This window comes from Puntigrus tetrazona, unplaced genomic scaffold (genome assembly GCF_018831695.1).
Source record: "Puntigrus tetrazona isolate hp1 unplaced genomic scaffold, ASM1883169v1 S000000116, whole genome shotgun sequence".
NCBI classification, from domain to species: Eukaryota; Metazoa; Chordata; class Actinopteri; order Cypriniformes; family Cyprinidae; genus Puntigrus; species Puntigrus tetrazona.
Window position 1 is genome coordinate 712,501 of NW_025047793.1, and position 22,414 is coordinate 734,914.

At 38.8% G+C, this 22,414-nt stretch overlaps 1 protein-coding gene across 1 annotated transcript in view; it reads right to left on the reverse strand.

Annotated features, from left to right (window-relative positions):
• Positions 1-21,223, reverse strand: part of ntng2b (netrin g2b) — a 63,798-nt gene extending 42,575 nt beyond the window's left edge. Inside the window, 4 exon segments of the mRNA XM_043229860.1 lie at positions 2,792-3,435; positions 18,270-18,661; positions 18,751-18,973; positions 20,491-21,223. Of these exon segments, the coding sequence (XP_043085795.1) occupies positions 2,792-3,435; positions 18,270-18,491 (866 nt within the window). The 5' untranslated portion in view covers positions 18,492-18,661; positions 18,751-18,973; positions 20,491-21,223.
• Between the last annotated feature and the right edge of the window lie 1,191 nt (positions 21,224-22,414).

Below are 22,414 nucleotides of genomic sequence, written 5' to 3' on the forward strand. Positions count from 1 at the left end.
TATATATATATATATATATATAGTTATTTTATTTAAGGCAAAAATGCATGCAAAAAAATGTGCAAAATGTGCATGGATTGAAGCAAATATTGTGTGTAACTAAGACAGAATGTAATCATAATTATATATAAACTATTCAGTAGCCATCATATCATTCTTGGATACTCAAGACAGGGTTATTGTTAACAGATTGTCAGCCCAGACCCGAGACAGACCCCAGCGTCTCATTTCCATCATTTCCAGTCAATATCTCCACCAGTAATGACTCAAGCATTATTGCACATCATTTGTTCTCCTCCTGATAGTTTTGATAGTTATTGGTTATGATAACATGCCCTGTGATAACAAGCATCCGTTTGCCTCTATAATAACACACAACACAATCTGATTAGATGAGTTGCTCCAAATGCTTTATGGATAATAATTGGCCTGACTCGGTAGAGTCGCTTAACTCTCAGTGATAGCATGGGGTAGATTAGTCATCATCTAATACAGAGCAAGTAAACAAACACTAATCATTTCTGTGTGGACGGGACGCCAATAGTGGGTGGAGTTAAAAAAGTGAAATGCAATATAAAATAAAAAACTATTATCATTTGAAAATATGAATAATTGTGTGCTTGTGTGTATATATACAGATATTTTTTGCTATTGTTTTAGTAGTGGCTGCAGGATGCTGTAGTTGATTGATGTCATTGAGTATAATAAAGTGAACCGTGACATATATTACGGCCAAAAATAATTTATACAGTCGACTACCAGAAAACTTTGGGACCAAAAATTATTTGGACACTTTGACCTGACCATGTATATATATATATATATATATATATATATATATATATATATATATATATATATATATATTATTTATTATATTATATATATTTAGTCATTTTATTTTACAGTGGTTTATGGTTTACATTTTATTTGAAGTAAATTGTATTTTATTTTATGAAATATGTCATTTATGTTTTAATTTTATTTATCACAAGGTAAAATGTTTATATATATATATATATATATATATATATATATATATATATATATATATATATATATATATTTTTTTTTTTTTTTTTTTTTTTTTTTTTGGTATATATTTTTTTATTTATAGATAGTTATGTTATTTAAGGCAAAAATGCATTTAATAGTTGATATTATATATATATATATATATATATATATATATATATATATATATATATATATATATTACTTTTTACTTTTATTTTCTGTTTTTCATTCATTTTAGTTAGTTTTGTCATGTTTACTGTTTGTTTTATATTTTATTTTAATTAAACTGTATTTTATTTTATGAAATGTTGAAATTTTAATTAACTTTAGTCACAAGATAAGATATATATATATATATATATATATATATATATATATTTATATATATATATATATATATATAAAATTATTTAGACACTTTGACCTGACCATGTTTTCATTGTTTTTGTTATTAAATCGACATTACTCGCCTATAAAGAAGAAAAATCAAGATCTGATTCAAGCCCTTCCCGCTCTATAACCATTCAGTTACCTCTCGCCTGAACGTAACCCTTCTTATTACGTTCTCATTACAAGACACGCCCCTCACTGCTGATTGGCTACGAGTGTACACTGGTACGAGGTCAAAAGCATTTTTAAAATATTGCTTTTGCACCTTTAAAAACAGAACGTTAATTTACAAGTGAAGCATGTTAGAAAAGAAACTGCCCAAGCCTCCAACTCATCTAGCATTGGTCAGTCAAACAGATAGTCCCGCCCCCAAACCTACGCCATTGGCTGAGTCTGTGTCGCTGTGTTTTAAAAGGGGTAGTTAACCCAAAAAGGTCATTTCGTTCCAAACCCTTTAAGACCTTTAAGACATTTCCGATGCAATCCGAGAGCTCTCTGTCCCTTCATTGACAACAACACAACAGTTTTCTTTGCGCACAAAAATAATTATTGTAAAATGATGGGAAAAGGCCTGGGAACATTACAGCGTCGTTGTTGTCTATGGAGGGCCAGTCAGCTCTCAGATTCAAACGAAAACATCTTAATACGTGCTCTTAAGAAAACGAAGGTCTTACGGGTTTGAAACAACAAGAGGGTGAGTAAGTCAAAGGAATAATTCCCCCGTAATTTAATCTCCCAGAAGCCATCCTAAGTGTATATGACTTTCTTCTTTCAGACGAACACAGTCAGAGTTGTTTTTAAAATGTATCCTGGCTCTTCCAGGCTTGGTAATGCTGGTGGATAGTGGCCATTATTCTGAAGCTCCAAAAAGCACATATATCCGTCGTAAAATGAACCCATTCGTCTCCAAGGGATTAACACGTGTCTTCTGAAGCAGACCGATGGGTTTTTGTAACAAAAATATTGCTATTTTTTAAATTATAAACTAAACTGGACCCTTATTTAATCGCCAGCGTTTGGCATTGCTCCATGCTCGTTTCGTTTATTCTCACCTGAGCTTACGCTACGATTCCTTGCGTCATACGTTGGGTCAGAGGTCAGCCAAGAAGCCGGAACTCCATTTTCTCGAAAATACAAAACATTTTTGCTACAAAAACCAATCGAGCCACTTCAGAAGACACGCGTTAACCCCTCGGAGGCTGGTTTGACCATTTCTATATGTGCTCCTCTGGGCTTCCAAAGCACAGCCACTGTTATCACCAAGCTTGGAAGAGCTAGGACAAGTGCGTACGTCTGAAAGAAGGATGTCTTGTGGGTGAGCGCGTTCATTTTTGGCTGAATTAACCCTTTAGCACCTGTGGATTACTGCCGCGTGCGTTCTCACCTGGCCAGCACCTCCACGTTAGAAATGGCGTAGAAGTATTTCAGCAGGTTGTCTCTCTGGACGTACGTTCCTCCGAGAGCGGGCCTGAGGAGGCGGAGCCTGAGATTGGTGAACGTGAAGAAATCCCGTAGACCCTTCATGCTCTCCATCCGCGTGTACAGGCCTTCCATGTTGAGCAGCCTCGGGCCGGCGAAGATGGCGAAGCGCGAGCGCACCTCGAAGCGCACCACCTTCTCGTTCTTGGAGCCGACCCAGCGCGAGTACTGCTCCGTGCAGATGACGCGCGTCACGTTGGCCGCGGTGAGGTCGCGCGCCCGCCTCGGCGCCATGTTGAACGCGTCCACGCAGTCGTCGGCGTAGTACTGGTAGGGCTGCCACGTGCGGCCGAAGTTCAGCGACTTCTCCAGCACCATGACGGTGGGCCGGCCGTATTCGAAGGTGATCTGAATGTCGTCGGTGAGCTCCAGGGTTTTGTTCCAGGACAGGGTGATGTTGGCCTGAAGAGGCTCGGGGTAGCGCCGCCACGTGACCGTCTGCCAGTAGGTGATGAGGCCGCTGCGCTCGCGGTCCTGCATCAGCTGCGGCGGGTGAGCCAGGTCAGGGTTAGACGCGTCACATTCATCACTGCACAGGTATGGATTCTCCTGCAGACACAGACACAGAGACACCCTTGTGAAAAAGAAACACACTTTAGCGTGCGTTGAAAAAGAGAAGTAAATGTTATCGATCGATAGCTTCAAACGAATGAGAATGAATTACAGATTAAATAATATATATGCAGCTGAACTTAGGAGTGCTTTTTTTGACCCAATTAAGCAGTGTGCCTTCATAATTGATGTCATAATTACATCTTTAGTCTTTGAAATATGATTAGTTTACAGTTTAAGTTTACGGTTCGAATGCACTGACAAGTATTTACTGAAACCAAAATTTACTATTATTACTATTATATTGTATTGTATTATAGTACTATTGTACTATATTGTATTGTAGTAGTTTTATATTGTATTATTTTGAATTATTGTATTATTTTATATTGTTTATATTTTGATATATTAAAAAAATTTCATAAAAATGTATATATATATATATATATATATATATATATATATATATATATATATATATATATATATATATATATATATATATATATATATATATATATATATATATATATATATATATATATATATATATATATATATATATATATATATATATATATATATATATATATATATATATATATATATATATATATATATATATATATATATATATATATATATATATATATATATATACATATATATATATATATATATATATATATATATATATATATATATATATATATATATATATATATATATATATATATATATATATATATATATATATATATATATATATATATATATATATATATATATATATATATTATACACATTATATATATATATATATATATATATATATATATATATATATATATATATATATATATATATATATATATATATATATATATATATATATATATATATATATATATATATATATATATATATATATATATATACTTCAAAAGCCTGAATGAGTTAAATATATTGAAATTAAATATATTTGAGATTTCACATTTTAAATAGAAAAAATTGGCTTAATTGACTTTTAGGGCATAGTTCACCCACCCAATGAAAATTCTATCATGAATTATTCACCCTCATGTCGTTCAAAACCAAAAGATTTTCCTTTGTTCATCTTAAAAACGAATCATTATATTTATATTTGCGAAAAAATGTGATGCGCCTTGTTTGCACATTTGTTGGTACTCACTACTTGAAAGTGCACCAAAAAAAAACCCGATCATAAAGTAGTTTTGTTTTCTTTGCACACAGAAATATTCTCGTAGCTTCATAAAATAAAGGTTGAATCACTGAAGTTACGTGAACTATTTTAACCATGCCCTCACTACCTTCCCAAGATGACACAAGCGTGAGGAATTAACGGCAGGATTTGTATGAAAAAAGCCTTTCGTTTTATAATATATCTGCATGTAGAGTATTTTGTGTAATTTTTTTAAACATCTAGGTGTTCAACACAATTAAGAGCACTTGTTTTTTCATCAAGCAGGCGGCGTTCTGACAGGAGATAGACACAGTGTCTGAGTGATTGACAAAAAGTGTGTGTGATGCACAGATGTAAACAGAAACACAAAAAGAAAGGGGAGACACACACACACACACACACACACACACACACACACTTGTCATGGTAGAACTACAGTGAAGAACTTGTGGGCTTTTATTAAAAGCAAAGACTGCAGGGAGCGTTGATCTGTGAACGCAAACTCCTGCTTCACACACACACACACACACACACACACACACACACACACACACACACATCATTAAAAATCTGGGTCAATTCTATCAGCTCGCTTTCTAAAATCACGCAGACGATGATGGTCTAACTATAGCTGACGCTGAGACGGCTGTGTTCAGGTGCGACGTCTCTGAATCTGTCTATTCAGCACGCATCCAGGATCCGTGTCGATATAAAGACTCAGAGAAATAAACACTCGCCTCGGCTTGTTCTCCGTCTCACAGGAGCCGCCGTGTACACAAATGCTGCTTAATAAAGACGTGCGCGCACTCACACACACGCCTCGTAAGAGAGCATCCTGGGAAATACATCATCTGATTTATGAAACCAGGCACACGGAGAATAAAAAATAAATTAAACAAAGCGCGCGCGTATGTAAGAGAGCGACTCTGAAGCTCTGGATCTAGTTTAGCTCAAACCCAAACCACAGCTGGACCCGTGATCAGCTCGTCATTCACACGTTTATTATCAGCTCTTTACTATTTAGTGAACAGATAACTGGCACGCAGCGGTCCTACTCAAAGCCCCTTCAGCTGATTGCTCCGCTTTTAACAGTCAGTTAGAAATGCAGAAATGAAAAACTTCATTAGACGTGGGTTTTAATGCACAACAATCTCGATTGCAAATATGCCAGTGCACAAACATAACTTAAATATAATGCTTTCAAATGATAGTCAATATCAAACAATTGCAATCAAAAAATTGCATGATATATGTGTGTTCTGTGTTTATTTATCATGTTTAGAAACATGCACACATGCATGCATATATTTTTTTTAAATATTTACATACATATTACTATAATTTATATTATATTTATAAAATGTAATACATTAAAATAAAATTTCTCTGAAATATACACAAGTATCTATTATCTATTTTATATATATATATATATATATATATATATATATATATATATATATATATATATATATATATATATATATGATAATTATATATTTTTCGACATTATTATTATTTCATATTTATGCAAAGTTATGCTGTTTCAATTAATGCTTTTTTTATTAATACAGCATTAAAATTAATTCAGCAACAGCACATTAAATCATTACAATAAACGATTACAATAAAAGTAAAAAAATGTACGATTTATATTTCAAAATGTATATTTATCAAGGAATTATGATTTAAATCATAAATATTTTACGCTAAATATGATTTTAACTGCTTTCCACATTGCTAATAACGTTTCTCGAGTATTTAAGAATATTATCAGCATATTAGAAAAGTTATTTTAAATTGCACCACAAAAATGCACTTTGAATGCATTTTTCATAAAAGCAAACTATATTGATTATTACATTTTCTATCACTATTATTATTATTATTATTATTATTATTACACCAGCAAACCAGACTCTATTTGAAGTCCAGTGATCAGGACTTTCAATGTCCTGATAAAAACCTGTCCGCTTTCAGACCATTGCTGCTGATTGTTTCTATGCATCTCAGCAGTCTAGCAGCTTCTGCGGTTCTGTAATGTTCGATGCTATGTTCTGCATGCGGTTCCGTCAGATATTGCGTTGTCCTGCGCAGTCGCCGGCGAGCGTTTCCAGCCGAGCTCAAGCGTTTGATCCACAGACCTCGCACGCTTCCTCCGAATTCGCACAGAGCTTATTGTACATCTTAATCCTTTCAGACACATTCTACAGTACGGTAATTCTGTTCTGTCTGATGGTCTGACTCTATTAGCTCGCTCCAGGACAAGGGTTTAGCGTTACCCTCTTGCCTGAGATCACATTACAGCTCCGCTCCTACAGGCCTCCGCGCTTCCACTCGTTTCTGCTTCGCATAATTCTATTTCCTCAAGATGCACGTGTCTGCCTCTCCTTTAATCCATTGTTTCTTCTCTCTCTCTCTCTCTCTCTCCTGTAATGTTATAGAGAAACCTCGTTTCAGAGCGGATCAAACACCGTCTCCTGACCCGACTGCAACATCTGCACACACGCATGCACGTTTTCAAGCGCAAACTCGTTCTGACCCCTGACACGCTAAAACTATAGTTGGATTAAAGTGGAGAATACACAGAAACCTTCAACCCCCAAATCCATTGAAACCCAACCCTCTGACACACTTAGTGGAGCGCTAGCGTGCGATTGACAGCACTATTCGTGCGGGTGGGGGTCACTAAATGTCCCCAGAATGATAGTAAAAGTGAAATGGCATGCATGCTGAAGAGCTGCCGATGGTTCCCGTGAGAAAAACGGCTTAATTAACATGCTAAATAATGAAAGTGTAAATGTCCTGTATAAAAATACCATAGGCTCATGTATGAGTATAGTACTATTTTTATAAAAAGTGTGCGCATGCATGCATTGGACTTGCATGTATATTTCATTCAGTTGTTGTTCTTGGTGTTCGCATGCATGCGTGGATGTGTTAGCGATACTAATGTACGTACATGCATTGCGTGCTTGTACTGTATATTTGTGCACGTATTAGCACGTGAGGGCTTGCATGCATGCTTGCGTGTCTATTTGATCTATATCCGTGTGTTTGGGTGTGTGTGCATGTATTGTTGTGCTTGAGTGTGCCTGTGCCCGTTCGGTATACATGCATGTGCTTGCATCTGTGTGTATGCATAATTGGGTGATTTTGTGCCAGTATTAGCATGCTTGGAAATGTACATACCGTGCCTGTGCTTGCGTGAATATGTGTGTGCATGTGTTGCCAATGCCCGTGCGTGAGTGTGCATTTATGTGATTGCTTGAATTGTTGTTTAGCGTGCGTCAGTGTGTCTGTACAGTGTGCTTGCATGCATATGTATACATCTTTATGTCTGTATGGGTGTTTGCATGCTTGGGTGTATGTGTGCATGCATTTCCGTGTCTTTATTATATTACACGCTGTACTATAGGGCCATTGCTAACTATTGGCAGCAGAGCAGGAAGTTGACCTCTGCATTATAAAGGACCTCCATAACTGTACCAGTACATTAAAGGTAATGGCATATGTTTCACTTTTACACTGGGAACGATATTCTGATTGCTTGCATCGCGTTTTTACATTTATATTGTACTATATATATGGCAAAAAACATAATTGCTGGTGCTTTCTATCAAAGGATATTCAGACGTTGGAGACTGGAGAGAGAGAGTGTGTACACATGGTTGCCAGATTGATATAGAACAATTAGCAAATAATTTTCGTAAGTGGGAATATCAGGCAACCCCTGTTGCGTTCCTTCCTCTGCAGCCGGATTAAACCTTGCCGTAGCCTATATATTACGTTCTATTCATTCTTTCAGTTTTTTTTAGAAACCTCACACTTTTTCTTCTCCATTTTAAAGGTCTTGTATTCAAGTTAAGTGCGGGCCACTGCTGCACACGTGCCGCAATATGGATGCGGGGCCAGCTGTCGAACGCAGCACTGGTTAAGTTTAGGTGTTGGGTAGGATTAGGGATGAAGAATAAGGTCACGGAGAAAACGGCATTAACATTAGCACTAATAATATGCATGCTCATAAGCAACTAATAGGTGCGTTACCGTTTTTGCGTACTCGCATGCACAACATGTATGCGTGTGTACGTTTGCATCTGTGGGCGCGTGTGTAATTGCACGCATGGATGTGTGCGGTGCATCTGTGTCTGGACACTTAAGAGAAATAGTCTTGATGTTATAACGCAGGATCGGCTTTCAAGCGTGTGTGTGTCTTTTGCATGACCTTGGCCCAATAATGCATGCGTTAAAGATGCAAAACTAGCATGTCTACGCTTTCCCGACAATCCCATCCTCCTGCCCCATATAAACACACACACACACACACACACACACACACACACACACGGCCAACTGTTCCGGCAGGTGGCCCACATCACTAAGCTCCTAGAGCAATTATCCACGTTGGAATCCCGTCGCTGCGACAACAATCAGCATGGAGCTAGATCCCTGTCACAGCGTCCATATAGCAGCCTGTTAAACCAACCAACTGGGACATTACATCACCGCTAAACTGGAACTGTACCTAGTGCCACCCGTGCATTCAGTTAGAGAACAACATCGGCATGGCGAAATCGGTTAATCTGTCTCTCTCTTTGCCATCTCGGAGGATTTATATGCCTTTAGACCTTCTTACTGTAAGCGTGCGTGTGTGTGCGTGTGCGTGTGTGTGCGTGTGTGTGTGTGTGTGAGTGTGTGAGTGAGTTATTGCGGCCTTTAAGAAACCAGGAACACAACGTGAGCTCCATTCGGTTTACGAGAACATCACTAAGAATACAACACTCTGAGGAATACACTCGGAAGTGTGCGTCTGCTCCAAAGCTCGGTCTGTTCTCGCTGACTACAGTCAACATAGGCAGCATCCTTCTAAGGCGGCGTTCTGACTGAATTGGATCACAGCAGCCCCAGATGGAATCTGCAGACTTTTTTTTGGGTGTGTTTTTCTGTGCTTTTTGGAGATAAAATGCGCTAAAGGGAACCGACGGTGGCTGAAAAGCACAGTCGAATTATTAAATTGGACAAAATATTTAATAAACAAATACGCAAGGGGTGCGGGACGCGAACTAATAAGGCATCCAAATTATTTTAGCGCTTACTATTTAGAACAGCTTGGAGCACAAATATGATTTATTAAACTGTTAGGCAGCTCACTAGAATCTGAAGATAAATAGATGGCATGAAAGCGTAAGTATTTTTGCGTTTAAGTTAATAAAACGAATGAAGGAGCAAACCGGACAGAAGCGCTAGCGGCGGCGCTCACCTGGTGTTCCCGTACAGGTGTGCGTCATGATTAAGTGTAAATATAGCCAAAGAAAAGCCACAAGATGGCAAAACCTAAAAAGGCTGTACTTTAATAAAAGTTCTGGCGTGTCGGAAAGCTCTTGCAAACACATTCGTCTTTTCGAAATGAAAAAACTAAGGTCAAAGCTTTGGAAACTTTCTTCATAAGTTCTTGGGAAGTGTTCTGGGTATTAAGATGAACGGCGCTTGTAATCTAACACGTAATCCATCTTTTTTGCTTTTATAAATCTGAACGATATTCAGGAATGACTAAATATATGATATGTGCCGTATTGGTTATATGTTATGCAGAGAAAGCAACTTCATAAATCATCAATGTTTCAGTGAATGGTTAAAAAACTACAATGATTTTTAGTTAGTTCTGTTAAATTATTAGTCACAATAAATAATTAACATAATATATGATTGTATATATATATATATATATTATATATATATATATATATATATATATATATATATACAAACATATGCATATATAAATTTAAGAAAAATGTTTTATATATATATAATATATATAATATATATAATATATATATATATATATATATATATATATATATATATATATATATATATATATATATATATATATATATATATATATACAAAATGTGTGTGTATTTATATATTAAAAATAATAATAAGTATAGCATAAACCAATTTTTTTACCATGGTTAAGGGTAACTAAATGTGGTAAATTTCTATTATATATAAATAAATTTAATATATAAAAACATAATTTTCTTAAGTTTATACATGCATATGTTTGTATATATATATATATATAAAAATACTTTGGTGTAGAAATTACTCAGTAATTCTAAGTAAAGAGTTTTTTTTACAGTCTAGTGGCCCTTAAGCTGCTTATTTTATTAAATTGGGTTCAATTTAGCACAAAGAACATGGTTTATGGAAAATATAGAAAGCATTTCCATGTTTTCTGTTTCACGTATTGCAGCAAAAGCGCGTGATAATGATCTCACTCCTTTATTCTAGATCTCCAGAATTCTTCAAAGCGTTTTCTCTGCTGTCTGGTTTGGTTTGTAGCATGAAACTTCATGGCTGAGCGCTAGCATCAGTGAGATCAGGCCGAGGCGCGCACAACGACAGATTCATCCTATTAAACTAGTACTCTAGCCGCCAGCTGTCTATTGTCTTTCCGTGTCCATCTCAAGCTGCTTTCGCTCAGTGAAAGCCATCTTCTTTCCCTTTGTTTCTCTCCGTATCAGCACGCTCTCTTTCTGCAGCATGTAGTATGTAGGCTGTAAGCACGGTAAGCACATTTTCTGTGTGCACTACAATACCCCAATGACTACTTTTATCAAATTGCACAGAACAATACAACAGTGGATGCCGTGCACTCAACCTGACCGGCAATTTCCAGGGATTGTGTGCATTATTTACTCTTCAAAAAGACGACTTGTAAGGGAAGTGCTATAGTAAAATATACTTAAGTGTGAAATAAATATTTTCAGACACAATTAAATGACAATGTACGCAATTAGTTGAACGTGGAGTGCTTGTTTACCCGCTCACTGAAGTACAACTTCATTTCCTAATTCTATTCTTCATGTAGATTTGAGATTTGATATCAGACAGCAGTGATCATCAAATAATTTACATGCGCTTTAACATGTTAGTACGTGCACTTCTAAGCACTAATAAAAATATTTCAAAACATTTACTTTTGCATTTTTTTAATTTGGCATTTTTTAAGTGTCCTCTCTTACAATTAATTAACGTTATATCGTCTGCAAATACGGTTTTTATTAAATATCATTTTATTCTTTGGAGTGCCCTGCTAGCGCACACTGAATGCAATTCTGTTTTACTTTATATTTTTAAAAAGTAAGCAGTATACAGTACGTCCAGTAAAGTAATGTTAGTATTCTATTCTAGCGGAGTCTCATTGTTTTCTATCTTCTGTCATATCTCTTCTCCTTTCTTCCTGTTTCCTCCCCCTCTTTCTTCTTCACTTCCCTTCTCTCTCTCTCTCTCTCTCTCTCTCTCTCTCTCATTTCTATTTATAGCACTAGCTCATTTGTGCCTCTAAATCAGAGAGCACTGTTGTGTAGCACAAGGGTTTTTTACTTTCATACAGTACACACGTGTTCACACATTGACACGTCTTACTGTTTCATGTCTTTCAGAGAGGTGTGTGTGTGTGTGTGTGTGTGTGTGTGTGCTCTCTTTTTCCGCTGAACTAAGCTGTGATTCCCCCATCATTAGGGATCTTCTCTCTCTCTCTCTCTCGCTTTTTCTTTCCAGACAACATGAGCCAACTAAGAATCAAGCGCCTGAAAACAAACCACGCCACAGGGTCCAAGTTTAAACTTCAGTGCGTTTCAGTGGAGTGAGCTAATAAAAATAAATATTATTAGTCAATAAACAGCATTTTTTTTACATATTTCTAGCTACACTCTTAACAAAATCACTCCAAAGGGGGTGTTTTCACATCAGTGCCTCATTTTTGAGTCGTGTACAGAACAAGGAACCTTTAATCGTTTAAAAGAAAAACCCTTTTCTGCACAATGGAAACGTTCTGGAGGTGTTCTCTAATTCCGACGGCACCCATTCACTGCAGATGCTACATTTCTACAAATCTGACGAAGAGGCAAACGTCTCGCATGGCCTGAGGGGGAGTACATTTCTCTGCAAATGTTCATTTTGGGGTGAATTGCACCTTTAATAGAACCACGGATGCCAACAAAGACCATTTATTTTCGAGAGTGCATGACAGAGGAATTATTTAGCAGTTTTCCTTGCATTATTGTGACAAACGAAGCAGGTCGCGATCTCATTTGTAGCGTCGTATACTGTGCAAAACAAGCCGGACGAGCATCAGGACTGGATGTAATGTTGTCCACGAGTTAACTGAATACTCTGTTAAGTGTTGATCACTGTGCTAGGAAATCTTCACACGTTTTTAACTTATTTCAATTAGATCTTTTGGTTGCTGTTGTAATATTTCCACGCATGTTTGAAGCTTTGGCGACGTGGTATCCCTGCAGTCACGCCAGTGAAGCCATTTTGAATTGAATTGAAACTGCTGCGATGCGTTGAGTTTTAGTTACCGGCCGGCTCTGCGCAGGTCGTTTTCACTCATACATGCAGTGAGCGTTCATTTTGGACCGTGGGCAGAAACACACACACAAACACATGCTACCACGGCAAAGGACACAGAACACACACTGATACACAGACACCGGAAGAAGAGCAGCTGCTGGGAGATACACAAGATTATTAAATCCCGCATCAAATAACGCGTGCAGCTCATTGCTTATATATATATATATATATATCATTTTCATTTTATTTTATTTTATAGCTTTACTCTTACTTCCTCCTTGTGGGTGCGTTCTGAACGCTGAATAAGGCCCATTAGTGTGTAAATGTGCTGCGAAAGTTTAAAACAAGACATTTTTGCATTTTCAGTCTTAACAGACACTCTGCTTGGACGGGCGAGGACGTTCTGAGCGCCGGAACTCACCGCACGTCCCCACAGAGCACGCTCTGCGGTTCTTTAACCCTCCGTGTAGTTTTAACCCAGCGTTCGGTTTCCACCCAAGCTCCTCTCCGTCATCTGCGTTTGTCTTTTTCTTGGAAGGAGAGATGCTAGGGAGGATCCCGTCTGTTGTAAAGTGCTGACTGTGCCGGGCTGCCCGACCTCGTCATGTCTAGAGTGTAAAAGGAAAACGTTCGGGAGCGCTGTGGATGTCTGCTTGAGGGACCATTAAGGGCCCCATCAATATTAAAGAGCTCGGGACGACCTGAAGAACATTCCAGAGGCCAGTCCATTAGCGGCCTGCTCCGGCACAACAATTCAAGGGTTTGCGTGTGTGTGTGTGTGTGTGTGTGCGTGCGTGTGTGTGTGTGTGTGTGCGTGCGCGTGTGTGTGTGTGTGCGTGCGTGTGTGTGTGTGCGTGTTCATGTGTGTGTGTGTGTGCATGTGTGTGTGTGCGTGTTCATGTGTGTGTTCATGTGTGTGTGTGCGTGTGTGTGTGTGTGTGTGTGTGTGTGTGTGTGCGTGCGTGCGTGCGTGTGTGTGTGTGTGTGTGTGTGTGTGTGCGTGCGTGCGTGCGTGAGTGTGTGTGTGTGTGTGTGTGTTACAGTGGCTTTCCAGTCCTGGTTTAAATCGGAATCTGTGTTTTAGAGCAGCTTCGCATGCGACGATATTCAAACAAATCCATCTAGGGGTATTTCCACAAGGGATAGTTCCACAAAAAAGGAGAATCCTGTAATGACTTGCTCAAGATAAACCACAAAAGCGGTGATTTGCATACTGTTCACACTGTTTTCGTGCACTGAAAGAAAGCAGTGACAGACACTGCTAAGCTTTACAACATGATCAAAAACCACCATGAAAGTATTGATGCATACAATTTGAGCAACATATTCCGAGTCAGGCATCAGGAGGAGTAGAAGAAGACAGAAGTGTGGGTTTTTAAGGGAGCGAACTACCAATAAATGGATTAGTTACTTTGATTTCCTACTTAAACCAAGACTAATACATTCCCACAATTGCACAAACAATATTTAAAGATACGATTTACCCGAAATCACAATTCTACAATCTTTTACTCGATCGCTCATGCTGTTACAAACTCACATGACGCTCAAATTGTATGCGCAACTACTTTTTAGCCACGAAAAAGAACAGTGTGAACATTCTACAAACTATCTGCATTTGTGTTTTATGGCAAGTAAACGACGACAGAAATCGTGGCTCGCAAAGTCACTCTGCTGATTCTGATTCTTACTTAAACTGGAACTAAAGCACACATTTATGCACATTTACACTTTAACGTAGCAGTCCACCTAAAAACGATTCAATTCTGTAAATGTTTTGCAGAACGTTCACTTCATACTGTCCTCATTTATAGCCATGCATGTATTCCATGTTAAGTGTAGGCAAAAACTGTGATTTTGGGGTGAACCATCCCTTTAAGAGGCGTTTGTGTGAATGTGTGTGTGTGTGTGTGTGTGTGTGTGTGTGTGTGTGTGCGTAAGAGCGACTGGGAGAAAATGGGTCTCCTTTAGCCTTACATTAAACAGATCATTAACTGTTAAGTGTGTGAGAGCTGTGTCCGTTTCCGGCTCCCATGCGAGACCAATAACCGTATGCGTTTTTTCCTGCATCCTGCACTTCTTCACAGTAAGTGAACAAAGTTTGTGTGTGTTTGCGCACGACATTGCAGTGTCTGGATAATTGAATCAGGGTTGTATTACCTCTTTTCCCCTGACACTAGTATTTATTTATGCTCTCGTTCCTTTCAGCCTGCACAACCTTTTGCTTGTCTTTTCTTCTGCAAAGTCAAGCGTCGCTGTTACTTGTTGCTCTTACTCGAGTTTAAGCGTTATTAAGACTTACTTTGAAGGATGAACCCATCTGTTGTTTTAGTATCACTTTTTTTAAATGATTACATTTTTTTATTAAATTAATTTAACAAATAAATGATTAAAAACATTAAAAAAAGTTATAAAATTTTACTTGTAAATCTATTATTTATTTATTTATTTATTTATTTTTAATTGTAATTTAGTTAATTTTTATGTCAACTGTATATATTCGTGATTTCATTATTTTTCAGTTAAAATAAATGTTAATAAAATTCATTCTAATTCAAGCAATTAGAAACACTTTACAATAAGGTTGCTTAGTTAACATTAGTTAACTATATTAGTTAACATGAACTAAGAATAAACAAATCTTCTACAGAATTTATTCATATAGTTATAGTAATATGGTAGCATACTAACATGAACAATGAACAACTGTATTTTTATTAGCTAACAATAACAAAGATTAATAACGAGTTTATTACATGTTAAAAAATAATTCAGTAAACTTTACGGTGAAAAACTGACACCTGTGGTTGCTGGAATTCTACCGTAAAAAATACGGTAACATTGTTTTTGGTTTTAAGGTCACATGTACAGTAAAATACCGTAATTTTACGAACGATACGAAGTTAATATACCAACCTATTAAAGTACTGAAATCTGTTTTGCACCTTTAATAGAACATTAGATGTAACGTACAACCCTAATAAACATAACCGAGAAGAAAAACTAAGAAGAAAGAAACTAAGAAAAAGCGTCAAATTCAAACTAAATTTGAAATGCAATGGAGGGAATTCTTGGAATGTTAGTTTATGGGTTTTCCCTGTAAATATTAACAGTTTAACAGGTTTTTATTGTAGCATTATTGCAGCATGTCAAAATCACAGTCCTTTTTTTACAGCGTAGTGTTCATTGTTTGTTCATGTTAACTAATGACACCTTATCGTAAAGTGTTACCAAGATATTTTTTTAGTTTTAGTTAACTATAACCCCGCCCCAAACAGAAAGAAGCAACCTAGCAACACCTTAGCAACCATCCGCAACATCCCAAAGGTGCGTTTACATTTACATCAGAACTCCTGACCGATGGAAACGCTGTCCTCACAAATCTCACCCCTTGCCCTTGAGAGTAACCTGCTGACCCTGCTGTAAGTGAAGTGAACATCCTCCCGGTCGTTTGTTCCTGCGAGCCTGACTCTGCCAACAAACCCACGTGGGTGAACAACACCTCGGCCTCCTGCTCTCCACGCCTGCTGACCTCAGCTGCATTTTTTCTGCTGCGCTCGGTGACCTGCTCAAACTAACGCTGCTTCGAGACCTCCGCCCCATAATGGGTGCAGTTTGGCACCGTTCTCTACGAGCCCTGCTTAGTTTGCACCGGCCAACGGCTAGTGGTCAAAAAAAGAAACAGCTGGAAACTGAAGTCCGTGCCATCCTGGTACTAATTTTCACCCGAAATCACAATTCTACAATCTTTTACTCAATCGCTCATGCTGTTACAAACTCGCTCAAACTACTTTTTTGCAACGAAAAAGAACAGTGTGAACATTCTACAAACTATCTGCATTTGTGTTTTATGGCAAAATCGTGGCTCGCAAAGTCACTCTGCTAAACTGGAACTAAAGCACACATTTACGCAAAGCCAGGTGGTGACTTTCTCAGCAGTTTGCGCTCTCATTCTGACGGCACCCATTCACTGCAGAGCATCAGTAATAAAATGCTGCATTCTCCAACTCTCTTCTCGTGAACTAACACACCCGTCTACATCTCAGATGGCCTGTGGGTGAGTAAACTGACATTTTTGGTCAACTATTCCTTTGATATGATGAACTTCTACTCACCAGCGTATAAGCAAATGAGCTACTGCTGCTGGGAAACGTCGCTTAATTATATTTGTCAGGCTAACGAACAGAAAAAAGACATCTCTGTCAAGCCCGCTGACCGCGTGACACATAATCTTTAAACTTCTGGTTGTGAGAAACAGGAATTAGCATGCTGTATATTTTTATCACACCCAACTTCCCCATTTCACATACTGTCTGTCCTGAATAGTACGCAAGATTGGAATTAATGTCCTTCGATCACACAGTAACATGTTGGCAAAAGCAGGCCAAAGTTGCCCGAATGGTGCGCTATTTCTGGTGAATTTCCAAAATAGGTATTTGATATGTTTTTGGGGGTTAATGTTGATTTTAACAAAGGCTATAGTTGGATTTATCAGAACGCCTGCATCGGTATATTTGGGATGAAGGTGTTTTCGAAGGTCTCTCGCCAAGGCTGCATTTATTTGATCGAAAATACAGTGAAATATCATTTCGAATAACTGAATATATTTAAAAATGTAATTGGGTCAAAGACTTTAAGGAATTTTACAATGCATACAAAGCACATTAATCGTCAGTAAAGTGTCTACTTGTAAGGTTTCAAATACGTTTTCAGGCAATAAAATATCAAAATTTGGTTGAAATAATGTTAAAAATTCAAACAACATGCTTATTTTGACTTGTACATATATATATATATATATATATATATATATATATATATATATATATATATAAGAATGAGGAAACATATTACATTTTATTGTTTTAAATTGTACAAATTTAAAATGACAACTAATTAGTATTTGAGATGAAAGTAGTCTTTTAATATTTTATAAATTGATTTTTGTGCCTGACAACACTTCAAAAACAAAACAATAACAACAATTTAAAGCAATATTACATTGTTTTTATGCAGAAACCCTTTTTTTGTCTTTAACCCAATTGATTTAGTTTTCAGCATCATCACTTCGGCCTTCAGCGTCACACGAAGCTTTACTGATTGGCTGCTAAACAAACATTCTCAGTGTAATCGGCGTCGAAAAACAGCTGTCGCGCTTCATATTCTATTCTTTTTCAACGCTATAATGTCTTTCCTGTCACTTTCGTTTAGTTCAATGCATCCTAAAAGCAGCGGTTTCTTCCAGAAGACTCACCAGAGTGCAGAATCTCTCCGGCGGGTTCCCGCAGGTGACGCCCGGCGGCTCGACCCGGATGCGCATGTACTCTTTCACGGCCTGGGCTTTGGGTTGGCACGCGTAATGCTCCCACACGGCGCCTTCGTCCGTGCTCACCAGAGACTTGCACAGGTCGTACTGGCCTCTTGCTCTCGCCAGCACATGCACCAGCAGGTAGAGGAGTCCCGCGCGCGCACGCATGGCAGGCGTGCGGAGAAGAGGGGGTTTCCGAGGGTTGGGAGAAACGGGACAGGGACCGCCGTGGGTTCAGAGGCGGGGCGCGTTAACATGGAACGGCGGCGCCGGTGGTCAGGTTAAAACGTCCCATGGCATCGCCGCGATCATTACTCCGGAAAAGAAAAGTCAGATATCTAGAAAACAAAAAAAACGTGCATGAAAGTGTTTCGCTGTTGCGAGGTTCAGGGGAAGTCTTGTAAAGCGAGTTTATTGCGTTGCGTACTGGCTTCTCTTTGTCTCCTGCGTGTTTGGACACTGTCCTGATACGTCGGGTCAAAGGTGCTGATGCTCGCACTTGGACCTACATCCATAGCAGCTCCTGGAACGCGCCGCCGCAGAGCATATTTATGTCCCGAAGGCCACCTGAAGTGGGTTTCCCCTTTTCCAAGCTCAGAAACGTCCGGCCGCTTGCATCCTTCGCTCTTTAGCAGCTGCTGTCCGTGGTCCTGAAAGCAAACACCACACATTTCAGTGTTCAACTTCACTGCTCTCTCGTGCACAAGCTCTCGATGTCAGCCTGGTTTGGGTTTTTTTTCTAGCGTCGCTTTCTGCTGATGGTCTAATTTGCCAAACCCCCCCTAAACAGACGTTGGATGTCATCCTGTGAACCGCCACCAGTCCGGACAGATGGCTGATCTCGCATACAACACGAGTCTGGAGCGAGGAACATGCGTGGTACATGCACACACACACACACACACACACACACACACACACACACTTCACAGACTGAAATTATATAAGACAGGACTTCGAGGAAGAGAAGCAAAAGGGATGTGCGACATATCACCGTGCAGAGATTGTATGTTAAATATTGCACGGTATAGTTTCCTGAATGAACCACGTTTGATTTCCACTGGGAAATGGGAGGAGTGAGGGACGTCTCACATGCACGGCGATGACGTCCATTTCTAAGGTTGCAAATGCAATGCATGCATGTAAAAATCAGGTGAAGTAACCATGTGCTTCGCATGGTGGGATCTGCTTTTATTCGAGTCAGAAAATAGACTGAATCGACCTCATTACATCGCAACATCTCTAAATCAGATCAGGCAGAACATACCATATTTTTTACTGTAAAAAAAACATATTTTTTAACATAAGTGTTTTACAAATAAACGTACAACCTGCAATATAATTTATGGGGAAATGGCTTTTTAGAATGCATAACATTTAGGTTGAAAAGTTTCTTGTTACCGTTAATGGACCTTCAATGTTGAGTAGACGTCTTTTAGATGTATTTTGGTGTATACATGCTTTATGCTTTAGTATATATATATTTCTTTAGCTTTGAGAGGCCAGTTTCGACGAACTTTAAGGTTAATAGGTTAGTAAATGTAACAGTGTATTAGTTAATGACATGCAGGTTGGAGCTATAATATTCAATCTTACCGTAACGACTGTAATATCGTCAACATGGCAACCGCAAATACCAGTTTTTAAATTTAACAATTGATTATAACGCGCAAACAGCATCCCCGGTACGTTTAAGTGCTCGTTCAACACCAATCTGATCGTGTTGGGGGTTAATACAGTACAGAAAAGTGATTATAACGGCTTAATGTTACATTTTCGTTCCGCCTCGCGTAGAAACGTACAAGTTGCACGCGCTGAGAGAGCATCCTAGCCCTCCGTGCCGCGCTGCAAAACCCCTCAAACAAGCATCGATCTCCCTCACGCACGCCCCGGGGCTAATCCAGCACGAAAACCGCGACTAAAGTTGCTAACTGTGGCAGTTCGGCGTCGGGGAACAGTTTGGGATCGGTCTCCGCAGAGCCGGCGGAAGCGCGCGGGGTGTGTCGCGCGAGCGTCCCGCAACTAGAGGCGAGGAGCTGCGATGAAACGCGAAGCGGCAAGAGGGCCGGTCTCGCGTTTGAACTCGAGCAGAGGCAACTTTTGGGCACAAATCAAGAAAGTGAGCCTCGTTTCATCCGGGTCGCTGAAGTAGTTGAGACGGACTCACCGCGCGCTCGACTCGGGTCCGTGCGGAAACGGCATCGCCTCCCGCAGCGAAGATGCGCTTCTTCCGTGTTTGTTTGTTGTTGTTTTTTTTATCTTTATCTCTCCCTGCCGGAGAGTTTCTTCATGCACACGCCGTCGGTTTGTCAGGGGAGGACGGTGCCCTACTTCTCCGGGAGATGCTGGGAGCAGGGTGCGCGTGTATGTGTGAAGTATCCAAAAGTGAGGATATGGACTTGTAGTGCGCGTGCTGTCTACTTTACTGGATCAGATTTGCCCTGTGTGTTCAAGGGCAGAAAGCTTCATGGCAAATCTCCCTCCCCTCTCTCTCCCTCTCCCTCCCTCTCTCTCTAATCCATTTAACCATCACTCTCAATCACTATCTGCTGGTTTGAGTCAGGCTGGCCCGGCTGTTCTGCTGCCGTCTTGTTCTTGGAGGGATGAAACCGAACCGTCCCGCTCTTGAGGCACCTGGGAATCCACGTTTCTACGCTCTCCAGACCTCCCCGCTCGGGGAAGCCTCTGACGGGTCGCTTTCTTCCTCTCGGTTTCCTCGGACTTTCATTCAGAAATGCTGATGGAGCAAGTTGCAATATTTGCTGTTCGGCGCTCAGGGTTACAGCAATAACTTAAGAAAAGATCCCATAGGAGCCGATGGCTTCTCGGTGTCTGACGTGTTGCCAAAACAAGTGTTTTTACACTTTTGAGTGCAATTGCATTAGAAAACGTTTGTGTTATTTATATATTTAAAGATATCTGATGCACCGTTTTAAGACACTGAGACACACATACAGACACTTCTGTTCATTTATGCAAAGAACGTGTGCCCCAATGTGGCTTAAGCGTCCAAAAACAATATTTTGCGACCACTGCGTGTTCTAATATGCAAATATAGTAGGACTGAATTTCCATTAGGGCCAGCGGGTCCACTGATTTACATTAGAGTTAACTCAAAGACTTCAACCAATGGTTAAAGGAGAATGGGGCGGTTCACAGACACATGAACCAGGCCTGAGTCAAACCCACAGACAGTGATGAATTGGGATGGTTAGAAAAATAGTTAGGATACAGTTATTTATTTATTTATTTCCATGGCATCCAGTCAAAAATTGCATAAAGATTTATGCACCTAGATGTTAGTTTTTGTCATCACTGCCATTATTCCCAATGATTCTCATTATATCATAAATATACTGAATATATTATTATTATTATTATTATTATTATTATTATGCATTTTTATTTTTACAAAATTGACATGAATTATAAATAAAATTCGAATAATATTATTTTTGATAAATCTGCATAAATTAAATATAAAAATAAGGTAACGCTTTATTTTATGGTAACACCTATTAGCATGCATATTACTAGAATATTAGCCATTTATTAGTGCTAATTAAGCAAACATTATACATGACCTTATTCTACATCCCTACCTAATAATAAGCAGCAAATTAAGAATTTATTGAAGGAAAATTCATAATTCATACTTAACAAGTGTTACCTTGTTAAGAGAGAGAGAGAGAGAGAGAGAGAGAGAGAGAGAGAGAGAGAGAGAGAGAGAGAGAGAGAGAGAGAGAGAGAGAGAGAGAGAGAGAGAGAGAGAGAGAGAGAGAGAGAGAGAGAGAGAGAGAGAGAGAGAGAGAGAGAGAGAGAGAGAGAGAGAGAGACAGAGAGAGAGAGAGAGAGAGAGAGAGAGAGAGAGAGAGAGAGAGAGAGAGAGAGAGAGAGAGAGAGAGAGAGAGAGACAGAGAGAGAGAGAGAGAGAGAGAGAGAGAGAGAGAGAGAGAGAGAGAGAGAGAGAGAGAGAGAGAGAGAGAGAGAGAGAGAGAGAGAGAGAGAGAGAGAGAGAGAGAGAGAGAGAGAGAGAGAGAGAGAGAGAGAGAGAGAGAGAGAGAGAGAGAGAGAGAGAGAGAGAGAGAGAG